At 38.5% G+C, this 19622-nt stretch overlaps 1 protein-coding gene across 2 annotated transcripts in view; it reads right to left on the bottom strand.

Annotated features, from left to right (window-relative positions):
* Nucleotides 1-19622, bottom strand: part of LOC150089701 (uncharacterized) — a 394377-nt gene that overhangs the window by 262874 nt on the left and 111881 nt on the right. For both annotated transcript variants that reach the window (XM_090389604.1, XM_090389605.1), the window contains one exon: nt 4016-4138. In XM_090389604.1, the coding sequence (XP_090245730.1) occupies nt 4016-4138 (123 nt within the window). The remainder of the gene's footprint in view (nt 1-4015; nt 4139-19622) is intronic.

Raw genomic sequence — 19622 nt, 5'->3', positions numbered from 1 at the left:
TCGTATCGATAAACAGTTTGTTTTTTTTCTCTTTCGGATCTTAATCAGTGTATGTAGGAGTATTTTCTAACGACAAAAAAATTTGACCACCAGAAGGCAGATATTTATTAACTTCAATAAGCAAATTAGCTTTTGGGTTCGTTATAAATTGGAATGAATCTGGGATCGGAGAATTCTCGTATTTGCTCGTCCTGGATCTCATTTTTCGTCGTCAAGATGAAAAACTTAAGTAACTTAAATAACCAAGTCCAATCAAGTTCGTTTAAAACGTTGCCTAAAGATAAAGCACTTTTAATTAAACTTTATTGCAAGAATGGCTGTAGTGTTATTACTGCAGCCATCAGAGCGTATCGAAAACTGAAAAATGTTGACTCGATTCCTTTTTCGAGAAAAACCACATTAAATATTAAGTCATTTGTATGGTCACGTTATTCCTAAACTAAGAAGTGGTAGTGCGTCAGCATCACAAGAAGTACAGTAGTTTAAAGATTCGAGGAGTTGCAGCAGCAACAACAACTCTATTAGACCTGAAGGATGCAATCCGTCGATGGGGGGGGGGGTGATCATTCCATCGGAAAATTTGAAGACAGTTGAGCAGAACACAGTTCTTCGACTGGGTATTAGTGAAATAATGGTAGACATATAGCTAGTTGATCGTCAATAAAGATTGGTTAAAATTTTACCTTTTTGTTATTTTTCTAAATTAATCACTTTCTCCTCCTACCCTGGTGGTCACATATCGAACTACTTTTTATCGTTAAAAAAACTTTCACATTACAGTGCAAATAACCGTTTAACGATACGACCCATAGTATTCAAGTTATTAAGTTCTTTGAATATGTACATGTTTTATTCACATCTAGAAATGCTCCATAACTTTTGCAGAATAGCGTATAAGAAGGTACGTTTTGACCTTAGTACTGTACATAAACTATGATTAGATTTGCATATTGTTCTGCCTGATAAAACATTACTTCACGTATTAGTTCACTAATTATAGATTTGCTTGAAAGGATCTTTAAGAATTCCTTCAGTGTCCAACGGACGATTGGGTTCGAACGCAGGCACCACCAAAGTATTTTGGCACAGTTATTTTTATATGTTATTCTGTATACCTTTGTCACTATGTAGCATATCATTTTGGAAGTGAGTAAAAAGAAAGTCATACTTCACATACGCTGGGTGGCTTCTTTATTAGGTACACCTATCTAATAGCGAATAGGTCCTCCTCCTCAATTCTTTGTGGTATGAACTCAAAGCGTGCTACAATGACATTGGTCCATTTTGACTCAACTGCTTTCCACAGTTGTTGCAAATTGGACGGCCTTGGATTATTCCGGGAGCTCATTCCACTTCATCCCACAGGTGCTCAATTGGATTGACACCTGATGACTAGAAAAAACTCTCATTAGGCTGAATTCACTCTCACGTTCCCGTACAGCTCAGGCTTGTGAAATGGCGAATTATCCTGCTGAAGAAACCCATTCTCAGATGGATACACTGCAGCTATGAAAGCATGCTCCTTGTCGGAAATAATTTCCAGATAACTTGTAGCGCCTAACTGGTATAAAGGGGTGATAAATAAATCGGTGTGAGGAGTATTTTCAGAATGCACCATGGAAATACTCCTCATACTTTATAATCGCCCACTAGCTTGTATTGTTGACACTCGGTATGATGGGACCATGGACTCACACTATTTTCGCCAACTTCTAGTTTTCTATTAGTGTGGAACAGCAGGAACCGGGACTCGTCAGACCAAGCAACATTTTTCAATCTCCCACTGTCCAGTGCTGGTATTTTTAAGTCCGCTGCAAGTGTTTTTGCTGAGAGTTGTAGAACTCGATTCATTCATCGGCAACGATGCCTCTCAACGACGAGGCAGCAAAGGAAGTAAGCAAACCCCTAGCCATAATTATGAGAGCTTCTTTGGACTCAGGGGAGGTACCCATAGACTGGAGATGTGCAAATGTAACCCCAATTCACAAAGGAGGATCAAAGGCTGACACAAATAATTATAGACCTGTTAGTTTAACTTCTGTTCCAGGAAAATTAATGGAGGCACTGGTTAAAGAAGCACTGCAGGATCATCTAGACAAGAATTCAATTATAGCTCAGACGCAGCATGGTTTTGTTAAGGGCAGGTCTTGCCTGACCAATTTGATTGGATACTATGATGTAGTCACAAAAGAACTGGATGCAGGGAATAACTTTGATATTATATATTTGGATCTTAAAGGCTTTTGACACTGTTGCACATGGAAGACTGCTGCACAAATTGGAGCAGTGTGGCAGTGGAGGCAAATTGCTGCTATGGATAAGGGCATGGTTGAGTGGCAGAAGACAGAGTGGTAATCAATGGACACTGCTCAACGTGGACTAATGTTATTAGTGGAGTTCCTCAGGGTTCAGTGTTGGGTCCGTTGTTGTTTTCGGTGTTTATGAATGATATTGATGATGGTATATCAAGTTAAATGTCCAAGTTTGCAGATGATACAAAGGTTGGCAGGGTTGTTAAGGACACTACTGACGCTATGCTGCTGCAACAGGATCTGGAAAGGTTGAACAGATGGGCTGAGAGGTGGCAAATGAAGTTTAACATTGACAAATGTAAAGTACTACATATGGGAAACCCCAGAGCAACGTATCAACTCTGCGGTACTACACTGACAGTGGTGGAGAATAAAAAGGACCTGGGGGTAATTGTGCAGGCAGATATGAAGTTCTCTGAGCAGTGCAGACGAGCTGCAAGAGTAGCTCATGGTGTCTTGTCAGTGATATACAGGAATATTTCTAGCAGGGATAAGGAGGTGATTATTCCCTTGTATAAGGCAGTGGTTAGGCCACATCTTGAGTACTGTATACAGGTCTGGAAGCCTCATTTCAAGAAGGATGTAGAGCTGCTGGAACGGGTACAGAGAAGGGCAACAAGATTAGTGAATGGAACAAAGGGTTGCTCTTACGAAGAAAGGCTTAAGTTTTGCAAATTACAGAGTCTGGAGACTAGGCACCGGCGAGGTGATCTGATAGAGGTGTATAAGGCTTTGAATGGTTTGAGCATGCTCAATGCCAATGGGATTCTTCCTCTTGCTCAGAATAATTACCTCAGAGGGCATAAATTCAAATTGAGGAATGACGGATGTCGGATAGATGTGCGGAAATTTACCTTTGGCCAGCGGGTGGTTGGTTGGTGGAACCGACTTCCATCATTTGTTGTTGAAGTTGATAGCCTAAACAAATTTAAGGCTCAACTGGACAGGTATTTCGAACGAACGGAGGGGTGAAATGGGGGGGTGGTGTGTGTTTTTTTTTTTTTTGGCTGATGCTGAATAAGCTTGCTTTTTTGCATCATATATATACAGTTATATATATATATATATATATATAACTGTTCTATTTAACAGCATTTCTGTTACCCTGTACAGGTTGTTTCAGCCTCCACTGGCTTCTTGCATTAAGGAGTTGTTTTCACCACTAGATCTTCATTGATTGATTATTTATTTATTTTATTTTTTTTTGGTTATCGAACCAACCAAGAAAGGCCGAGACAGTCATACGTGAAAATCACATCAGGGTTGAAGTTTCCGAGATACTCATAAGAGTAAGTATGGCGCTGACACCATGCTACGTTCAGAGTCACTTGTCCTTTGTCTTGTCCATTTTCCCACTGAATTGCATACATACAACATCCCTACGAATCTGCCCACCTGCTTTATACATATCGCATGGTACAAAAACGTGATGCTGTTACTAATGGAGCGTACCATTACATTAAAGAGTACTGTATGTGTAACTAATGAGGTGGTCATTCAGTGTATTTTCACCATCTGCAAATAAAGTACTCGTAAATAAATACACAAGAAAATTAGGAACTTGTTACAATTATCGCGATCTCCATCCACCCAAATAAAATGCATACAAGCACTAAGAATAGAACATACAGTACACGGTTTAATGCGTACAGAATATTGGACTTTTCCAGTTTTATGCCGTTACAACGAGAAACTCTACTTACCAATGCACGTGCGACCATCGGCATGTAGCCTCTGACCAGGAAGGCACTCGCAGGAAAAGCCACCGTCGTAGTTATTGCACTTATGTTGACATCCACCATTGTGATTCTGGCACTCGTCGATATCTGCAAGAAAAACAGTTCTGGAGTAACAGAGAAACCCGGTTGACGCTGGATAGAAGTATTTACGAGGTTTGAAAGCGTTTATATCTCTCTCTCTCTCTCTCTCTCTCTCTCTCTTCTCTCTCTCTCTCTCTCTCACACAAATTCTCCGTTGTAATAACATAAATACAGAAATGATATCCTCCTTTTATGAGAAGATTAAACTTCTCACAAAAGAGAACAAAAACAAGAAAAGCGGAGGAAATTGGAGCAATCTCCACTTCATCGTAAGTGCTCTGAATGGAACACTTGTAACTGATTAGTTGAGCTGACTGCGTCCATACAAGTTATTTATGCTGATCCAACGATATATTAAACTACTGACTAAAGGATCCGTGCACTTTTCTTAAAATTTATTACGGGACTGGTTCGGTAAACTCGATATGTTATTCGCAGACGGGGTGGGTTTGTTTATAGTCACCACCCGTCGTATCATGAGAGACCAGTAAAGGTTTAAAATAAAATACGAAAGGTGTGAATGGGATAGTATTTCAACGTAGCTGTAACTGGTAAGTATATTTAAAATGAATTCAAAATTCGATACAGATGAAACGCAAAATGAGATTTTCGAGCGTACCATAAGGAATCGAAATTTTTAATAAAAATTTAAAATCGGTAAAAGAAATTACTTTAGAACACTCATTGGGATAGGTTGGGTTTGGTTGAGTAGATTTTTATGAAGACAAAACTATGAGGCGTCAGTATATCTTATCTGTAAATCTGAATGTGGGAGTTAAAACTGCTGTATAAGAGAACTACATAATAATTGGCAGCGTTTCTGGGTTCCTTATTGATTCCTGTGATCAGTTCTGATCAAGTATTAGGTGTGTATGCGTTAAGCGTCAGATCATCTAAGGTTATGAGGCGTTCAGCGTACTATGTCTGTAATTGCGTGTATTCTTCGGTCGGTTTGCTGTTTTCTGAACAAAGTTTCCCGAGGAGAAAAAACTATGGAACTCTCGTCAAAAAGCAACTAACTTAGCCACGTTGTTAAAAAAAGACCATAAAAACTCTTCGCGTCATTAACGGAATTTAAACTCAGACCTTTTCCACTTGGTGTGGGAGGACTGCAATTATAACCACTGTGCTACACGCTACGGCAATTCGAAAGCTGATCCTAGCTGTACAGGGTAAAAGACTAGAATGTTCTTTTCTCAACACATGCTTTAATTATATATATAACGGTTTATATGTTTTTTGAAACGAAAAACTCGAGTTTCAGATTGGAGAGTGGGGATTTAAAGCATACTTGTCCGACTAATTCTATCAGAGTATGGGAAAAAGCCCTTGGAAATTCTTCCTGTCCCGACACAGGAAATGTTTCTCAACTTCAGTCAACGATAGAAATCGAAGGGAACCTCGGTTCGATTTTCTATCACCAAAGAAAGCAGCGACGCTATCCAACTGGACTTTTCCACAGTTGGATAGCGTAATGCTCTTGACAAACGCCGCGAGAATCGTATCCAGACTTTTTCTGACAAGAGACGAAACCACTTTACCGTCACAGTCACGAACTAGCCATTATATATGAGAAATAGGATTGTAGAATTCGAAAGAAGGTAGGGGGAATTTTAAATGGTTCTTATATGGGGTTTCATAAATAGTAGCTGGCCGTTATTGTTGAGATAGTACCATATTGGAAAATTCTCCATTGCTGAGGAGTTCTCAAGGAAAAAAAAAACCTCATATAACCATAACATAATATGCAACTTTTTGCTCTTCTATTCCTAGATAGACCACCAACACAATATATCAAGGATTATCAGCAAATCGTAATATATTTCTGGAATGTTGTTCTAAATGTTTCAACAGACACTATTCTGGCAACTTACTATATTTCAATAGCATTCTTCAGAAATAATATATCTGATACGTCGTCAGTCAGAGAAAATGGAGTCAATTCTTCTTATCGTGCACTTTATCATCTAGGGATGGACGTGGAGGAGCAATCTCGGAGGGAAACAAATGAAGGGCAATGGCGGGATATGAGATAAGATGGTATTAACTCGACCGACAATACCACTTGGGTATTGAGATAGAGTGGAGAAGACAGCAACAAATCACTTTTCTCAACCGAAGCTTTCTCATTACAGTTTGGTTAGGAAAGGGAGAAAGTAGAATGCTACTGGAGATAAAAGAAATATCCATTTACAGAACAGGAGACATAAAGAAGCAGTAAGAATGTGGAACCGTATAGAAAATCGACAATGATTGGTAAAGCGTATCTGTGAATGGCAAAAACAAACGTAATAAAAGTAGAAAGAGGAAGAAAGTTAGTTCGAATTATGACAAATAACTCAGAAATGATAATTATAGAAGGTTGGCATTTTGAGGACGGGGGGGGGGGGTTGTTTGAGTACGTTTTTAAATGTGTTAAGCATGTTGCACAGGCTAAAAATTCGGATTAATTTATTCGGGAAAATGTAATCTCTTCTCCACCGGATATTTTCTAATTACAGTTGAAATTGAAGAAGCCTTTGAGAATTCCTCCAGTATATGATGACATCAGATTCGTCCAGTATCAGATGGTAAAGTGAAAATTGTAAAATACCAGAAGAAAAATCATGTAAAAATTATTCTAGAAGATTCGCACAGTTTTATAGAAGCTCATTATCTGACTTCTTTATATGCTTAAATTTATAATTAAAAAAAACAACAACAAAACAATCCCGGACTGGATTCACCTTGACAACGTTCCTCCTGGATAGTTGTTTCAATCAACGCCAGATGGCAGTACATTCATTAACCTTGAGATAAGTCTGCCGGAGAGACGGATGCTTTTACACTATACTGTATATACATGCATTGAGAGGAGGTGTTGAATCTTAGCGATGAAAGACTGTGTTCAATAATGTTAGATGAAATCCAACATAAATAGATACCATGACATTTTGAGAGGAACCGATAGCCCAATCAATGACAAGGGCTCTGAGAATTTAATATTCCAATTTTGTGAGTCTAAGGACTTCAGATATTTAACACGCTAATTATAATTTTTATCAGAAATTAGAAATGCAAGGTTTGAGTTTGAACTGGCTTGGATTTCTTCTTTGAAAACTTCTAAGACAGTTTGACCCAGAGAATACTTACTTGCCGTAAATATATCACGCGGCAGCCGATCAGAAAACTGGCGTCAGTGGGACTGTAACTACGGCCAGCCTAACTGTGGAGGAGTCAGCGTTCTTGGGAAATTGGATGAGAACTTTTTCTTTTCAATTAGACGTTAAAAGAACCTACAAATTGAAACCTCCACAGGAAAACGATGTGTCTAATAGTGTTATCCACCAGACGACACCATATTACATCGAGATGAGCATCATAAAATAAAACTGCATAATGCGCGTGTAAATTTAAATAATTTTATAGCTACTTGGAGCAGTCTAACGTTAAAGACCTATTGGAACACAAATATCTTAAAATGTGGATTGAGTGATTACTTCACACTACATCTTTCTGGTCTCTCTCTACATATGTGTTTTAAGCATCTTCATCTTTTTATTTTGTCACGTTGCTTTATAAGGCAAACTGTAACTAGAACTGAAATCTTTGCTTATTTTGCAGTATCCCATCTAAAAATAGATTCACTGTTCTCTCAGAATTGACTGTATTACCTTAGGAACGCTCACTATACCATTTGGCTTCGCGAGATTTTAATTTTAATATCTAGAATATTATATCTGTTTATATATTATCAGAAAAATTTCCCCACCGTAAAAGAATGAATGGAACATTCTAAAAATTTGGATGTCAGTACTTCGTCCGTGATGGTATATGCAATTAAAAAGCATATATACACCATTGGTTCAGCCGTACAGGCTGGAAAAAGTCTAGCTTCGAATCCACTCAAAGCTACGACGAATTTTTATGAGCTTTTTTTCATAACGTGGCTGAGTTAGTCGGTCTTTGGAGAAGGTTCCAGGATTTTTGAAATGGAAACTGGGGTTGTTTCGCCCAGCAAACAGCAAACGTACTTCAAAACACGCTGAACATTCACTTAACACAAGATTAAGTAGACTATAAGTTGGAAGCGAAAATAAGCAGGGTACAGAGCCATTGGAGTGACTAGCATGACATACTGTTTTTAGTTGTAAAATAAGAATGCATAATAATGAGAACGGTTTGTCAGAAAGGCATTTATAAATGGGATATTCTGTATAATGGGGCTCTGTGATCTGGATGGATCACAGAGCCCCATTATACTACCCTCAGGAAAACAGCTATTCATCTTGGACGAGATCCTAGGAAATTTAGTCAACATCGGCTTCAGTGTATGTGTTCCATTATCTACTGATTCTGCAGCACCCAGAAAAATATCAGAGCGAGTTTGAGGACTGTAAAATTCGGCAACAGACTAGGTCTGATAGATTTTATTTCCGAGAAGGATTTGTATTAGCATTAGTATTAATAGTGGAAAATGATGCAGGAAAGCAGGAAAATTATTCAGGAAATGAAGCTTATACAGCATCAACAAAAAAAAAAAAAAAAAAAACAAATCCCATTTCAACCACCCAACCCTTTGAAGGCAAACTTTGGCATATCTATTCTGCAATCATTCTTCCTTAATTTTAATTTGTGCCCTCCCATGTGCATAGTCTGAGCAAGAGGAAGAATCCCATTAGTATTGAGTTTTCTCAAGCCATTCAAAGCCGTAAACATCTCAATCAGATCACCACGCAGGTGCCTAGTCTCCAAACGCTGCAATTTGCAGAATTGAAGCCTTTCTTGGTAAGAGCACCCATTTGTTCCTTTCACCAATCTCGTTGCTCCTTTCTTCACCAGTTGCAGCAGTTCTACATCCTTCCTAAAATGAGGCCTCCAGAACTTGCGGTACTGAAGATGTGGCCTGACCATTGCTTTATACAATGGGATAATTGTCTCCTTATTCCTGCTAATAAAATTCCTGTATATGATTGACAAAACCCCGTGAGTTGTCCTGGCGCCTGTCTGTACTGATCAGAGAACTTCATCAGACTGTACAATTACTCCCAGGTCCTCTTCATTTTCTACTACCCTGAGTGTAGTACCACACAGTTGACACATTATTCTGGGATTACTGCTACCCATATGCAGTACCTCTCATTAGTCAATGTTAAACTTCAACTGCCATGTGGCTAATTTTTTAGATCTTGTTGCAGCAGCATACCTTCATTAATATCGTTAACTACCCTGTCAACCTTTGCATCATCTGCAAACTTAGACATTAAGCCTAATATTCCCTCATCAGTATCATTGATAAATATAGAAAACTGAAAAGGACCCAACACCGAACCCTGTGAGACTCCATTAATAATATCAGTCCACGAAGATCTGTGCTCTGTGCCCATTGATAACCATTCTCTGTCTGATCCATCAATCATCCTTTTATCCACAGCAGCACATTGCTCCAATTTGTTCAGTCGTCTCTTATGTTAAGATTAGATAGATGAGCAGAAAAACTCCAGAAAGAACAAGCAGAATTGCATCGTCTTCTGCACAGTTCATTTAATCATGTAGAGGTATTTCAGTGATAGAGCCAGCTGAAATGAAGGATAGCAACGGAATCTCTTTAACGACCTAGAAGGTCCCTCCCCTTCACCGTTTGGGGGGGGGAGAGAGAGAGAGAGAGAGAGGACCAGCTTCTTTTCCTGTAGTGCTGACATGTTTCTCTAGCCTGCTAGTTTCCTTAATTCGTTTCCTGTTGAGCATATCTAAAACATAATGGTACTACAACTTAGAGCCGTGTCACCAAACCAAAACTTTGTCAATTTTAAGGGAACAGTTAACTCAGGAATGGAGGGGATATTCTTCAAGAGGACATTAGACACCTTTTTGACTCGATGTGAAGACATACAACGCATGTATCGCTAGGAGAGGGGAGGGATCATATTTCGTACAGATATATGCTGGTTTTTTGTTAAATAAAACCTTTTTCTTCTGATGTTTATTAATTTCTTGCCTTTTCCTTAATATATTTTTATACGAAGATTCGATAAACCGATATATACTTTTAGGATGGGACAATATTTTTTTTTTTTTTTTTTTTTGGAATTGTATGTATGTTTGCAAATTGTAGCCTTTGTAGCAATATCCTTTATAGCAATGTGCTTTATCAGGGGCAAAAGTTGTTAATAGAGGATTCATAAATTTCAGTTTCCTTAAGATGAATAATAAATGAATCATTTCATTGTTTGGCATAAGGCCTTCAACGAAAGCTCACATCTTACAATTACCTGCTGAATTTGCAATTGGTGACCAGCTTCCTCTCTGATCAGTACTAGTGTCCTTTATTTTCGAAATTCGTGGTGGATATCTAAGGGTTTCTTTCTCACACCTAATGTTTATCTCTTGCGTTTTAATGACCTGATCACAAACAGCCAAAATTATTCAAATACTGAACGATAGTTCTTTAAATAATGATCTTCGATCTTACTGCACATATGCTCATATTCAATAATACTCAGATTTCTAGGAAACATATTTTTTACTTTAAGCTTAAATTGCAACGTTTCTTAGTATATGTATTTCAAGAATATTGCTACCTCTGCAATCCAGTAAACAGGACTTTCTCTTTTGCTCTAACATTAACCTTCATCTGAGCAGCTGTTATCCGTGTAAAAATTTGATAGAAACATCATGCAAGCATGAAGTGTCTGTTGGATTTTGGCATATCAGTGACTTAGACCAAATTGAGCCGTTGTACTATGTCTGTACATGTGTGTATGCAAGGTCCAATTTGCACGCTGTAAGAGCTGAAAAACTCGGAGCAACTCACGGGAGAACCCTCAGCCTGAGATCGGCTAACTATAGCCACGATTAAAGAGGACTTCAGAAATTCTTCCAGTCACAGACGAAAAAATCTATCCGGACTGTTCCAGACCAGTGACAGTGGCAAAACCACTATACTGTCACGGAGGACTAGCATGGAGTATTGTATCCAATTTTATAACCACGTTTCCACCCAAACTTCTAAAATTCCTCGGCTCTGTCCATAAGGGAGCACTCAAGTTAACCACTATTTCTTTCTCCCTACATCACGTCCCTTCGCTATCCTACAGACGTTGTCCTTTCGTACTAATACTTCGTGGATACTCTCCTGATCTATAATTCTTCTCTTTTTCGAAACAAGAGCTCTCGTAGACAGTTCACTGATTGTGATCGGTATCCTTTCGCATCTTGTGGTAAAAACCTGGAGTCAAGTTCTATCTAGATGGGAAGAACTTTTATGGACTTTTGTTCATACTTTCGCTGAGTTAGTCAATGTTCCAGTAAGGACAGCATATTTTTTCCCGAAATTCGTTTTTGTTTTTCATTTGCAAAACAGGCAAATAGAATGAACGCAATTTACATACACTGCATAATGACGATTCATGACCTTAGTTGTTTTGACAGAAAATTTAAAACAATACGTTTCTTCTTCTTCTTCTTCTTCTTCTTCTTCTTCTTCGTTTGTCCCTTCTAATTTATTCTTTGGAATAACAGCCTTACTCCTTATGTAACATTTATAGAATATGGCGACCTACAGAATTTCAATGTCAAACAAGGTTTTTCCAACTTGCCCGTTCTCAACCCATCTACGGTGTGGCTGGAAAATAATGTTTGAGATCGCTACCCTCGTGGTAAAAAAATTGATATAATCACCGTCCTCCCCACACCGGGTGGAAAAGGTCTGGGTTCGAATCCCGTCAATGACACGAGGAACTTTCATGGAATGTTTTCACAACGTGGGTCAGGCGAGGGTAGCACATTTGCTAGGATTGCCGTTCCTCACATCTAGTGAAAAAGATCTGAGTTTGAGTCGAGTCCCGTTGATAAGTGGGGAATCCTTATGTACTTTTTAATAACGTGGCTGAGTTAATGGGTCTCAGGTGAGAATGGCTTTTACTCTGGAAAACTCGGTTTTCGTCCAGCAAACAGAAAATCGACCTCAGAACACATCTAATTTACAGACAGTATACACGAAGCAATATGGCCTTAATCGCTAATTCTCCTAAAAACCCTTCATCATTATCATCAACAACATAGCTTTTCTTCCGGAAACTTGGTTTTTTTTTTTTTGTCCAGCAAACATGCCAATCGCCTACAGTCATAACATACTGTTGCCTCATAGCCTTGGACACTGTGGTGCTTAACACAGTTTGTTATTGCTTTAAAATTAATAAAATAAGACATATTAGGAAAGGAAATTAAAAAGTACCGTTCTGATTTACAACTGCTGCAAGTTTAAATTTGTGGTTTGAAACGTTGGTAAGAGAATTTCACACTCATTCGTTATTTTATTAAATAACTCTTTGTGGCCATGAATAAATACAAAGCCAAGTGAATATTAGCGATCTTGTTTATACTCCGGCACGACCACCACAGTGTACAATAAATCATCGATACAAATGTTAATCATATACAGCAGTCATGGGCTTGAACCCCGGTCCACTCAGAGAGCGTGCTACTGCACTCTCGCTCCTGGCCACTTGGCTACGTCAGGGTGTTTATTCTTATGATTTTTTCGCTTGCATTGGATGGTGTTTGGAACGAAAAGAACTGACTATAAACTATTCCAGGTATTATTTGTCGTGATAACTGATGCACTTAATAGACTACAAGGAGTATTCATCTTGTTCAAACATACCAATTACTACGTCTATGGCTATAGAGGTAGAAAGTTTTCTGTGATTACTAATGATCGTTTGCAGTCAGGTCTGCCCATACTCATGGTTAAAACACCTGGCCTAATTGCTCAAAGAATATCATCCAAGGTCATTGCTTTGGCTCGATGTTCAGATGGCTTTAGAATTGTTGCGTGCTTGGCAGTATCTCCGCGCGAACGAATAGCAAAAGTAGCAGAGAGAGAGTAAAAGAACACACCAAGAATTCGATGTACGCCTCTAAAGAACGTAATTAACATCTGACACATTGAATGATCAAAGAAGAATCTTCCGGCGGCAGTGTAATCCACCATTCCGCCAGTTGACTCTCTAAACAGAACATTTGGATTTTACACGCTCGACAGAGATAGTAACGTTCCAGATACTTTTTTTCGCGTGCTTTTCCACAAAAAAAAAAAAAAACTCCCACACGTTACTGCAGCTGTCCAGAGAGCGTGTATTTAGATGCGGTATTGTATTCATTTCGGATGCCATGAAATCCACAGTTACGAGAGGATAGTTTCTATATGAGTCCCTGCTCTACTGAGTATTTCATGCATTCAAATGTAGTCCGTTTTATTTATTTACTTTTTAATTTTCGCTTCATTGCATTATCAAATATGAAATGTATACATGAAATAAGCGAACAGACCATAGGATAAAAGCAAATCAAAACATTTCTTGTTCGTTCTTCCCAATTTGAAACGATTGTCCAAATCAGATTAGTTAGTTCAGCTGAATTTCCTCAGAGGGAAATTATGGCTAAGCGACACCATTATTTTGTCTGTAAATTGCGTACATTTTATGGATTGACTAATTTAGCTACTTTATGACGTAGCCGAGTGTTTAACACAGTTGTACAACGATACACGCGTTTGAGTCGACCGTGGTTTGGGTTCAATATTCTCGTGTTTTTTGTTTCGTAAACTTTTCTGGCCATATGTGGCCAGAAAAGTTTACGAAATCCCGGAGATCCCGGAATTATAAGTAGGAATATAATTCCTACTTATAATTCCGGAGTATAAGTAGGAAAATATCCGGCAAAAGTTCTTTCAGTAGAGACTGGATTCGAAACCAGACCTTTTTCACACGGTGTAGAAAGACTACGCTTGCTACGAAGGCATAAATTCATTACTCTATTTATGATCTGTTCCGTCCTCCCCACACCGGGCGGAAAAGACCTCAGTTGGAATCCCGTCGATGATGGGAGAAATTTTTATGGGTATTTTTTACAACGTGACTGAGTTAGTCGGTCTCAGGAGAAGGTAGCATGGTCTATCTCCCGGGAACTCGGGGTTTTTCGTCCAGGTCTTAGTCGCCGATGCTTCTAAAAATCCAACAACAACAACAACAGTCTGTTTATATGCTGGCATGATCGCATAAGCTCTGAGGACACCTAGTGGTTAGGTGAGAAGAATATTATTATTCACAATATTTTGGGTCATGTGTATTTGAACGTGTGTACCTATTCTGAAGCTGGTGTGTTCCATACCTTTTCTCACTACTAGTAAATGAAGCAGTGGTATTCCGGCCACGGCTTCCGACATCTTTATTGAGGTTTCTTGCTCGTGTTACTGCCCTGGGGGGTGACACAATTTTCCAACACCGGGTGAAAAAGGCTTGACTTCGAATGGAACTCGCGAGTAATTTTTATGGGCTTCTTCACAACGTTGCTGAGTTATTCCCAGAAGAGAATTAGGTGCGTCTTCCCTCCCGGAAACTTGGATTTTTTTATCCAGCAAACTGCGAACCAATCGAAAATTACATGCAGCTCCAGACATAATATTCTAAGACTTCATGGCCTTATCTGCTAAGAGGATTTCTTTCTTTCTTTTTTTTAATTTATTCTGTTTTGGGAGCTTTAAACTGAGTTATAACTGAATCATAATATAAATGAATCCGTATTATGTTTGTTTATCTCAATAAAGGATATCGAATCCCATAAGAAGGGCGAGGATTTTGATAAGCAGCTGACGTATTTAATATTTATGGGCAAGCAACTGATGTATTTAATAGTTTTATTTTCAAAAAAAACAAGATCTATTATGGAAAATGCTGATCATATGACTTTCCTGTATGGGGCAACTAATGAAAAAGAAAAACTGAAGGGAACAGAAAGTGGAACAGAAACTACGAACACTCGAAGAACTTTAGGAAATTGTAGTACATGCATGACTTCGATTCAACAAGAGAATTCATCCATAATCTGATTTTATCGGAGCAGAATTCTATTGAGCTGCAGTTATTGATGCCAAGGAGGGTCTAACGAAATATCAACGGGTCACGATCATCAAAAACTAAATCAGCATTTTGGATGTTATTGATGAAAACAAAAAAAAGATCAATCCATTTTCTTTTCATCGAAATTTCATGAACTTTTTTATAAAAAGTAAATACCACAGAAATATAAACCCAGTCGTATGGTAAATTCAACTATGAACAAACTGAGGGTGGTAGTTAACAAAAACATTACAGGCTGGAGGTGAGTCCTATCTTGAGTACATGACCACATCACTTTCCACATGTGCGCTCTTGTCATGGAACAGGAGATGCAGTCATAAATGATATATTCCAGCAACAAACGAAACTGGGTACCTGTTCAGAAGCTTTTGGCTAAGGATCTCACCTTAAGGATGTCATCAACTCGAGACTCATGGAAAAACCGAAAAAGAAAACAATAAGCAGGGGACAAGGGAGAGAGTAAGATGCACCACTTGGTCAAAAGTTGCCGAAAAATAACCTTTTACCAGGAACTGTTCAACAGGAAATTGTCCCAATAAAATTAGAAAATAGGAAGAAAAGATGAATGAAGGAATAATTCGAACAAGGGGTGCTTGTCAGAAATTGCGAGATCATCGTTTAACGTTCCGTACACGAATCCAGATCACGTAGAAGGAGCGCTCAGCAAGTGTCTTTCCAGTGAGTGAGTACAGGCGAGATCTCCTTTTGCTGTCAGTTGTGCAACCTTCTTACATGTCGACGTTATTTTTAGAGCGAAAGCTATTCTGGGGCATCGAAGGAGATTCCCAAAAAACCTAGCATTAAGCGAACGAGAGCTTGGCTGCCACATCACGGGCAGGCTGAGAGACGGGAGGCCCTCCTTCCCGCTGCTTACGGACAACAATATAAAGTCACTTTAAGCGACTAATGGCAGCGAGAAGACAGCGCACAATCTCCTTGCTCCTTTAAGTGTCAGACAATGATCCCTTCACGGGGCTGCTCTTAATGGTCGTAGCGGCAGGAAGTAGACACTCCACGTGGATCGTTTACTCAACTATCAACTAATGCGGTAGTGATAGCAGCATTTATTAGTGTCCAGCGCACGCACAGACACACTCATACAGACACGTTAGTAAGTGTATACAGGGGCTATTAAACAAAGAAAAACGGAAGAAAAGAAATGCCCCGTAACTCGACCTCCCCAAGATTAAACAGCACGTGCGGCATCTGTACAGGGAAAACCTCTCCCTTCCACTTACAGGGGCATTCTTTCTTTGTTTTCTTTTCTCTTGCATCTCTTCTTGTCGGTCTCCCTCTCTCGTTTTCTTGCGCTTTCATAATGCTACCCAGAAATTATGAGAATGTACTTAAAAATAGAGATTTCATTCGTGACTTAATATATGTTCAACGATTCGTCACATGTAAGCCCAATAATTCCGCCATTTTTGGAAGAATATCTGAAAAAATTCTTCAAGTATCTTCTGCATGTCCAAGGCATCGGTACATTTCTTTAAGTTTCAGAATCTCATTTCAGATTCACAAAGATCCTCTGCATCTTTGCGATCCACTCGGAACTCTATTCCATCTTCGGAATCAACAGTCATTATCTGGTCTGCGCCCCAACTCCCAAATTAAGAAGATGGAGACATTGGAGTACTGATCATTTAGATTGCTAAATAAAGTTAATCGCCAACCGAACACCATCTCTAGGGAAATTATACAAAACTGTGTTGCCCATGAGGGCATGGTGCAGTGATGACTGTACTAGACGTAAGAGTGAAGATAAACTTTAAATGTTAAACACCAAAAGAGTACTTGAGAATTTGATGTGTTAATCGAATTTAGAATCTGTAAAGTAAAAGAAGTAGAGTTACACAGTTTTAACGCTTGGGTAGTTGAATTAATATTCCCCTGGTGTGACATTTAATTTGTGGTTTGCAGTGTAACCAGTCATTCCATGATCTTAACTGAGCGTATAGCTTGAACCATTTATTAACCAGACAGTTAAATAATTTTAAAAAATTTAAAGTTCAAGAACAAAAAATTATAATTATTATGAAATCCTACTCATCGCTCTGATAATTATGTGCCTGAACTTTAGCCGGTTAAAGTGGATTTGTCCTTGTTAAAACAAGGGCAAGAAGACAAAAAAAAAAAAAAAAAAAAAGAACAGGGCGCTTAGAGCTAACAAGTTAAACTCATCATCTGTAGTCTTGGGGCGTATGCAAGCTTCCGAATGATAAGTTGTTGACGTGACTGCGGATCGGGTTGCTCACACGTGGGAAACAGCTGTTCGAAAACGTAGCTCGACCCCAAAAGCGAAAATGAGAGCAAAACCAAGTTTGTTCGTGCAAGAAAATTTGTTTGAAAGCTCTCTGCAACAGCTTGCAGTGATTCAAGGGAACGTTCGTTATTTATTTTATTATTTTTCCAGTTTCCTTTGTCAAAATGAGCATCCTCCAGCTGTAAATGCTTGTTTGACAATACACCAACGTTATCGCTATCCAGGGGTGAAAATATAATTTTAAAAAGGAATAATAATAAATAAAAGAATAATAAAAAAAGGAATTTAGGTGTGGAAAAGATATTCCGAAATAAAATGTTGCTGTTGTTTAAACAGAATCTTTAGAACACATTCATCGAGCAGAGGAACACAATAGCAACCATACGAGTTTAAGTTTCAAAACTGATCAATATATAGAGCTTGCCACATTGATGTCAGAAACTAATGTGCAGTTCGGCTTGATGAACTGTGGTACACAAACACTGTTTGCGTATTTTATAGAGCATGAATAAAAGTCACTAGGGCTAATTAAAAAGTCAATTAAACAATTAATTTTCGTTTGTGGGGCGTACATACAAATAATTACAATGGTTTATATGAGCCATTAGGAGGCTGTTGAAGAAAGTATTCGACATGACCATGATGAACGTTGGGTGAATTATACTGGATGAGTTTCTACTGTAGAAAGTCAAGTATCTAAATGATTCCTGCTGACTAAAAAGAAATAACTTCCCCGAGAAAATAAAAATACTTCTGTTTGATTCTATGAATAAGTGTATGGAACGCTTCGAAAATTCCAGAGCAGAAAGAGGTCCCTCTGCATCTTTGTGGTCCACTCGGATTCCGTCTGCCACCAAGTAAAACTGACTAACAGATTTAATTGGATCTCTTGCTGGGCAGAATTTCTAAAAGAAGGCCCAAACAAGGCTCTACTTAAAAGGCTTTGCAGGGTCATTTACCTTTGGACCTGTGCATTTTAGTACGAAGATATGTGAAACTCTACTTAATCTTAGAATTCAATACTGGGCACTGAAGCGAAAGCCCAATTGGACATGCTGCTTTTGCCAGGTGCCCTTCTCCGCTATAGAACAACAACAAAAAAAAAAAAAAAAAAAAACCAGAAACGTTCGACTGGCTGCCAAATGACTTAAGTTACACACAAACGAAAAGACACCGTTTGGCACTTCGAGACGTCTTCTTTTATCAGTTCATGACTGTAGGAGATGATTATCTCTGTTCTAAATGAACTCATTGTGCCGAAGTTCTTTTGCGGCAAAAGTTCCGCGCGCGCATGTCTTCACTTAAGTGTAGACTATTCTAATTAGACGAAATAAATTGGTCATCCGGCCGTCTGTGCTAAGCACCACGTACTTTTTTTCCTCCTCTGTTCTTGTGATGTTAAGCGGCAATGGATTTTTAACAGCAAGTCCTTTGTCGCTATCTTATAAGCAAATTAAGCTCATCACGAGGTAGTCACATCTCCATTCTGAGAAAATTAATTATATATTGCGTTATACATAGGGCTGATCCTTTAAGTTAGTTAAAATCTTCAGTGGTGCTTTGTGATGATAAAAAAAACAAAAACAGAAGTGTGTATATGATGCTTAAATTGCTGTTGCTGGCCTCTTTGCTATTAGGAAGCAGCGATCACTAGGAAAACTAATCCCGGGTATCCGTCCATGACACGAGGAGGCGGGCCATATTTACTCTTAATGTTATATAAGGATAATACGAAATTCCGCTTCTATAAGAGATAGTACAAAACTTATAGAGGCAGGGAAGGGCAAAAAATAAACAACTCAACAATATCAACAGAAAACAAAGAGAAAAAAAACAGAAAAAAGGAATTCCGCACTGGGAAAACCCACTTCCAGCAATTCAATTCCATTCAGTAAAACAGCCAGCAGGGAAGATGAGACTTGCGCTTGAAGAAATTAGTAAGACAGGAACAGTAAGAGAAGTACCTGTAGTAGAACAAGACACCAACTTGAAGATATCAGGAAATGATGATGATAGTAGAAGGAACAAATGAAGATAAAGAGAATGTCAAGACTGACTCGAAGTTATTTCAGAAGTTAGGTCTAGTTGACGGGTGTGCGAATTCTGGTTGGCTTGGACAATACCGTAAACCAGGACAACTTTGTGACACTTTTTGCTGTTTTATAAAAATAAATACATGTAAGTATAAACGAAATGATATTCCGATTATGATTATGGGTATAATTACCTCTTATCTTCTGAATACCATTACGTTTATTTACAAATTTGCATTAGAACAATTAGAATTTAAGAAATTAGGTGTCACAATGTTACACCCCTTTGTAGA

This window comes from Mastigoproctus giganteus, chromosome 2 (assembly GCF_048544385.1).
Source record: "Mastigoproctus giganteus isolate SK-2022 chromosome 2, ASM4854438v1, whole genome shotgun sequence".
Classification (NCBI taxonomy): Eukaryota; Metazoa; Arthropoda; class Arachnida; order Uropygi; family Thelyphonidae; genus Mastigoproctus; species Mastigoproctus giganteus.
Note: the sequence above shows the minus strand (reverse complement) of the source record. Positions and strands in the feature narration are given on the sequence as shown.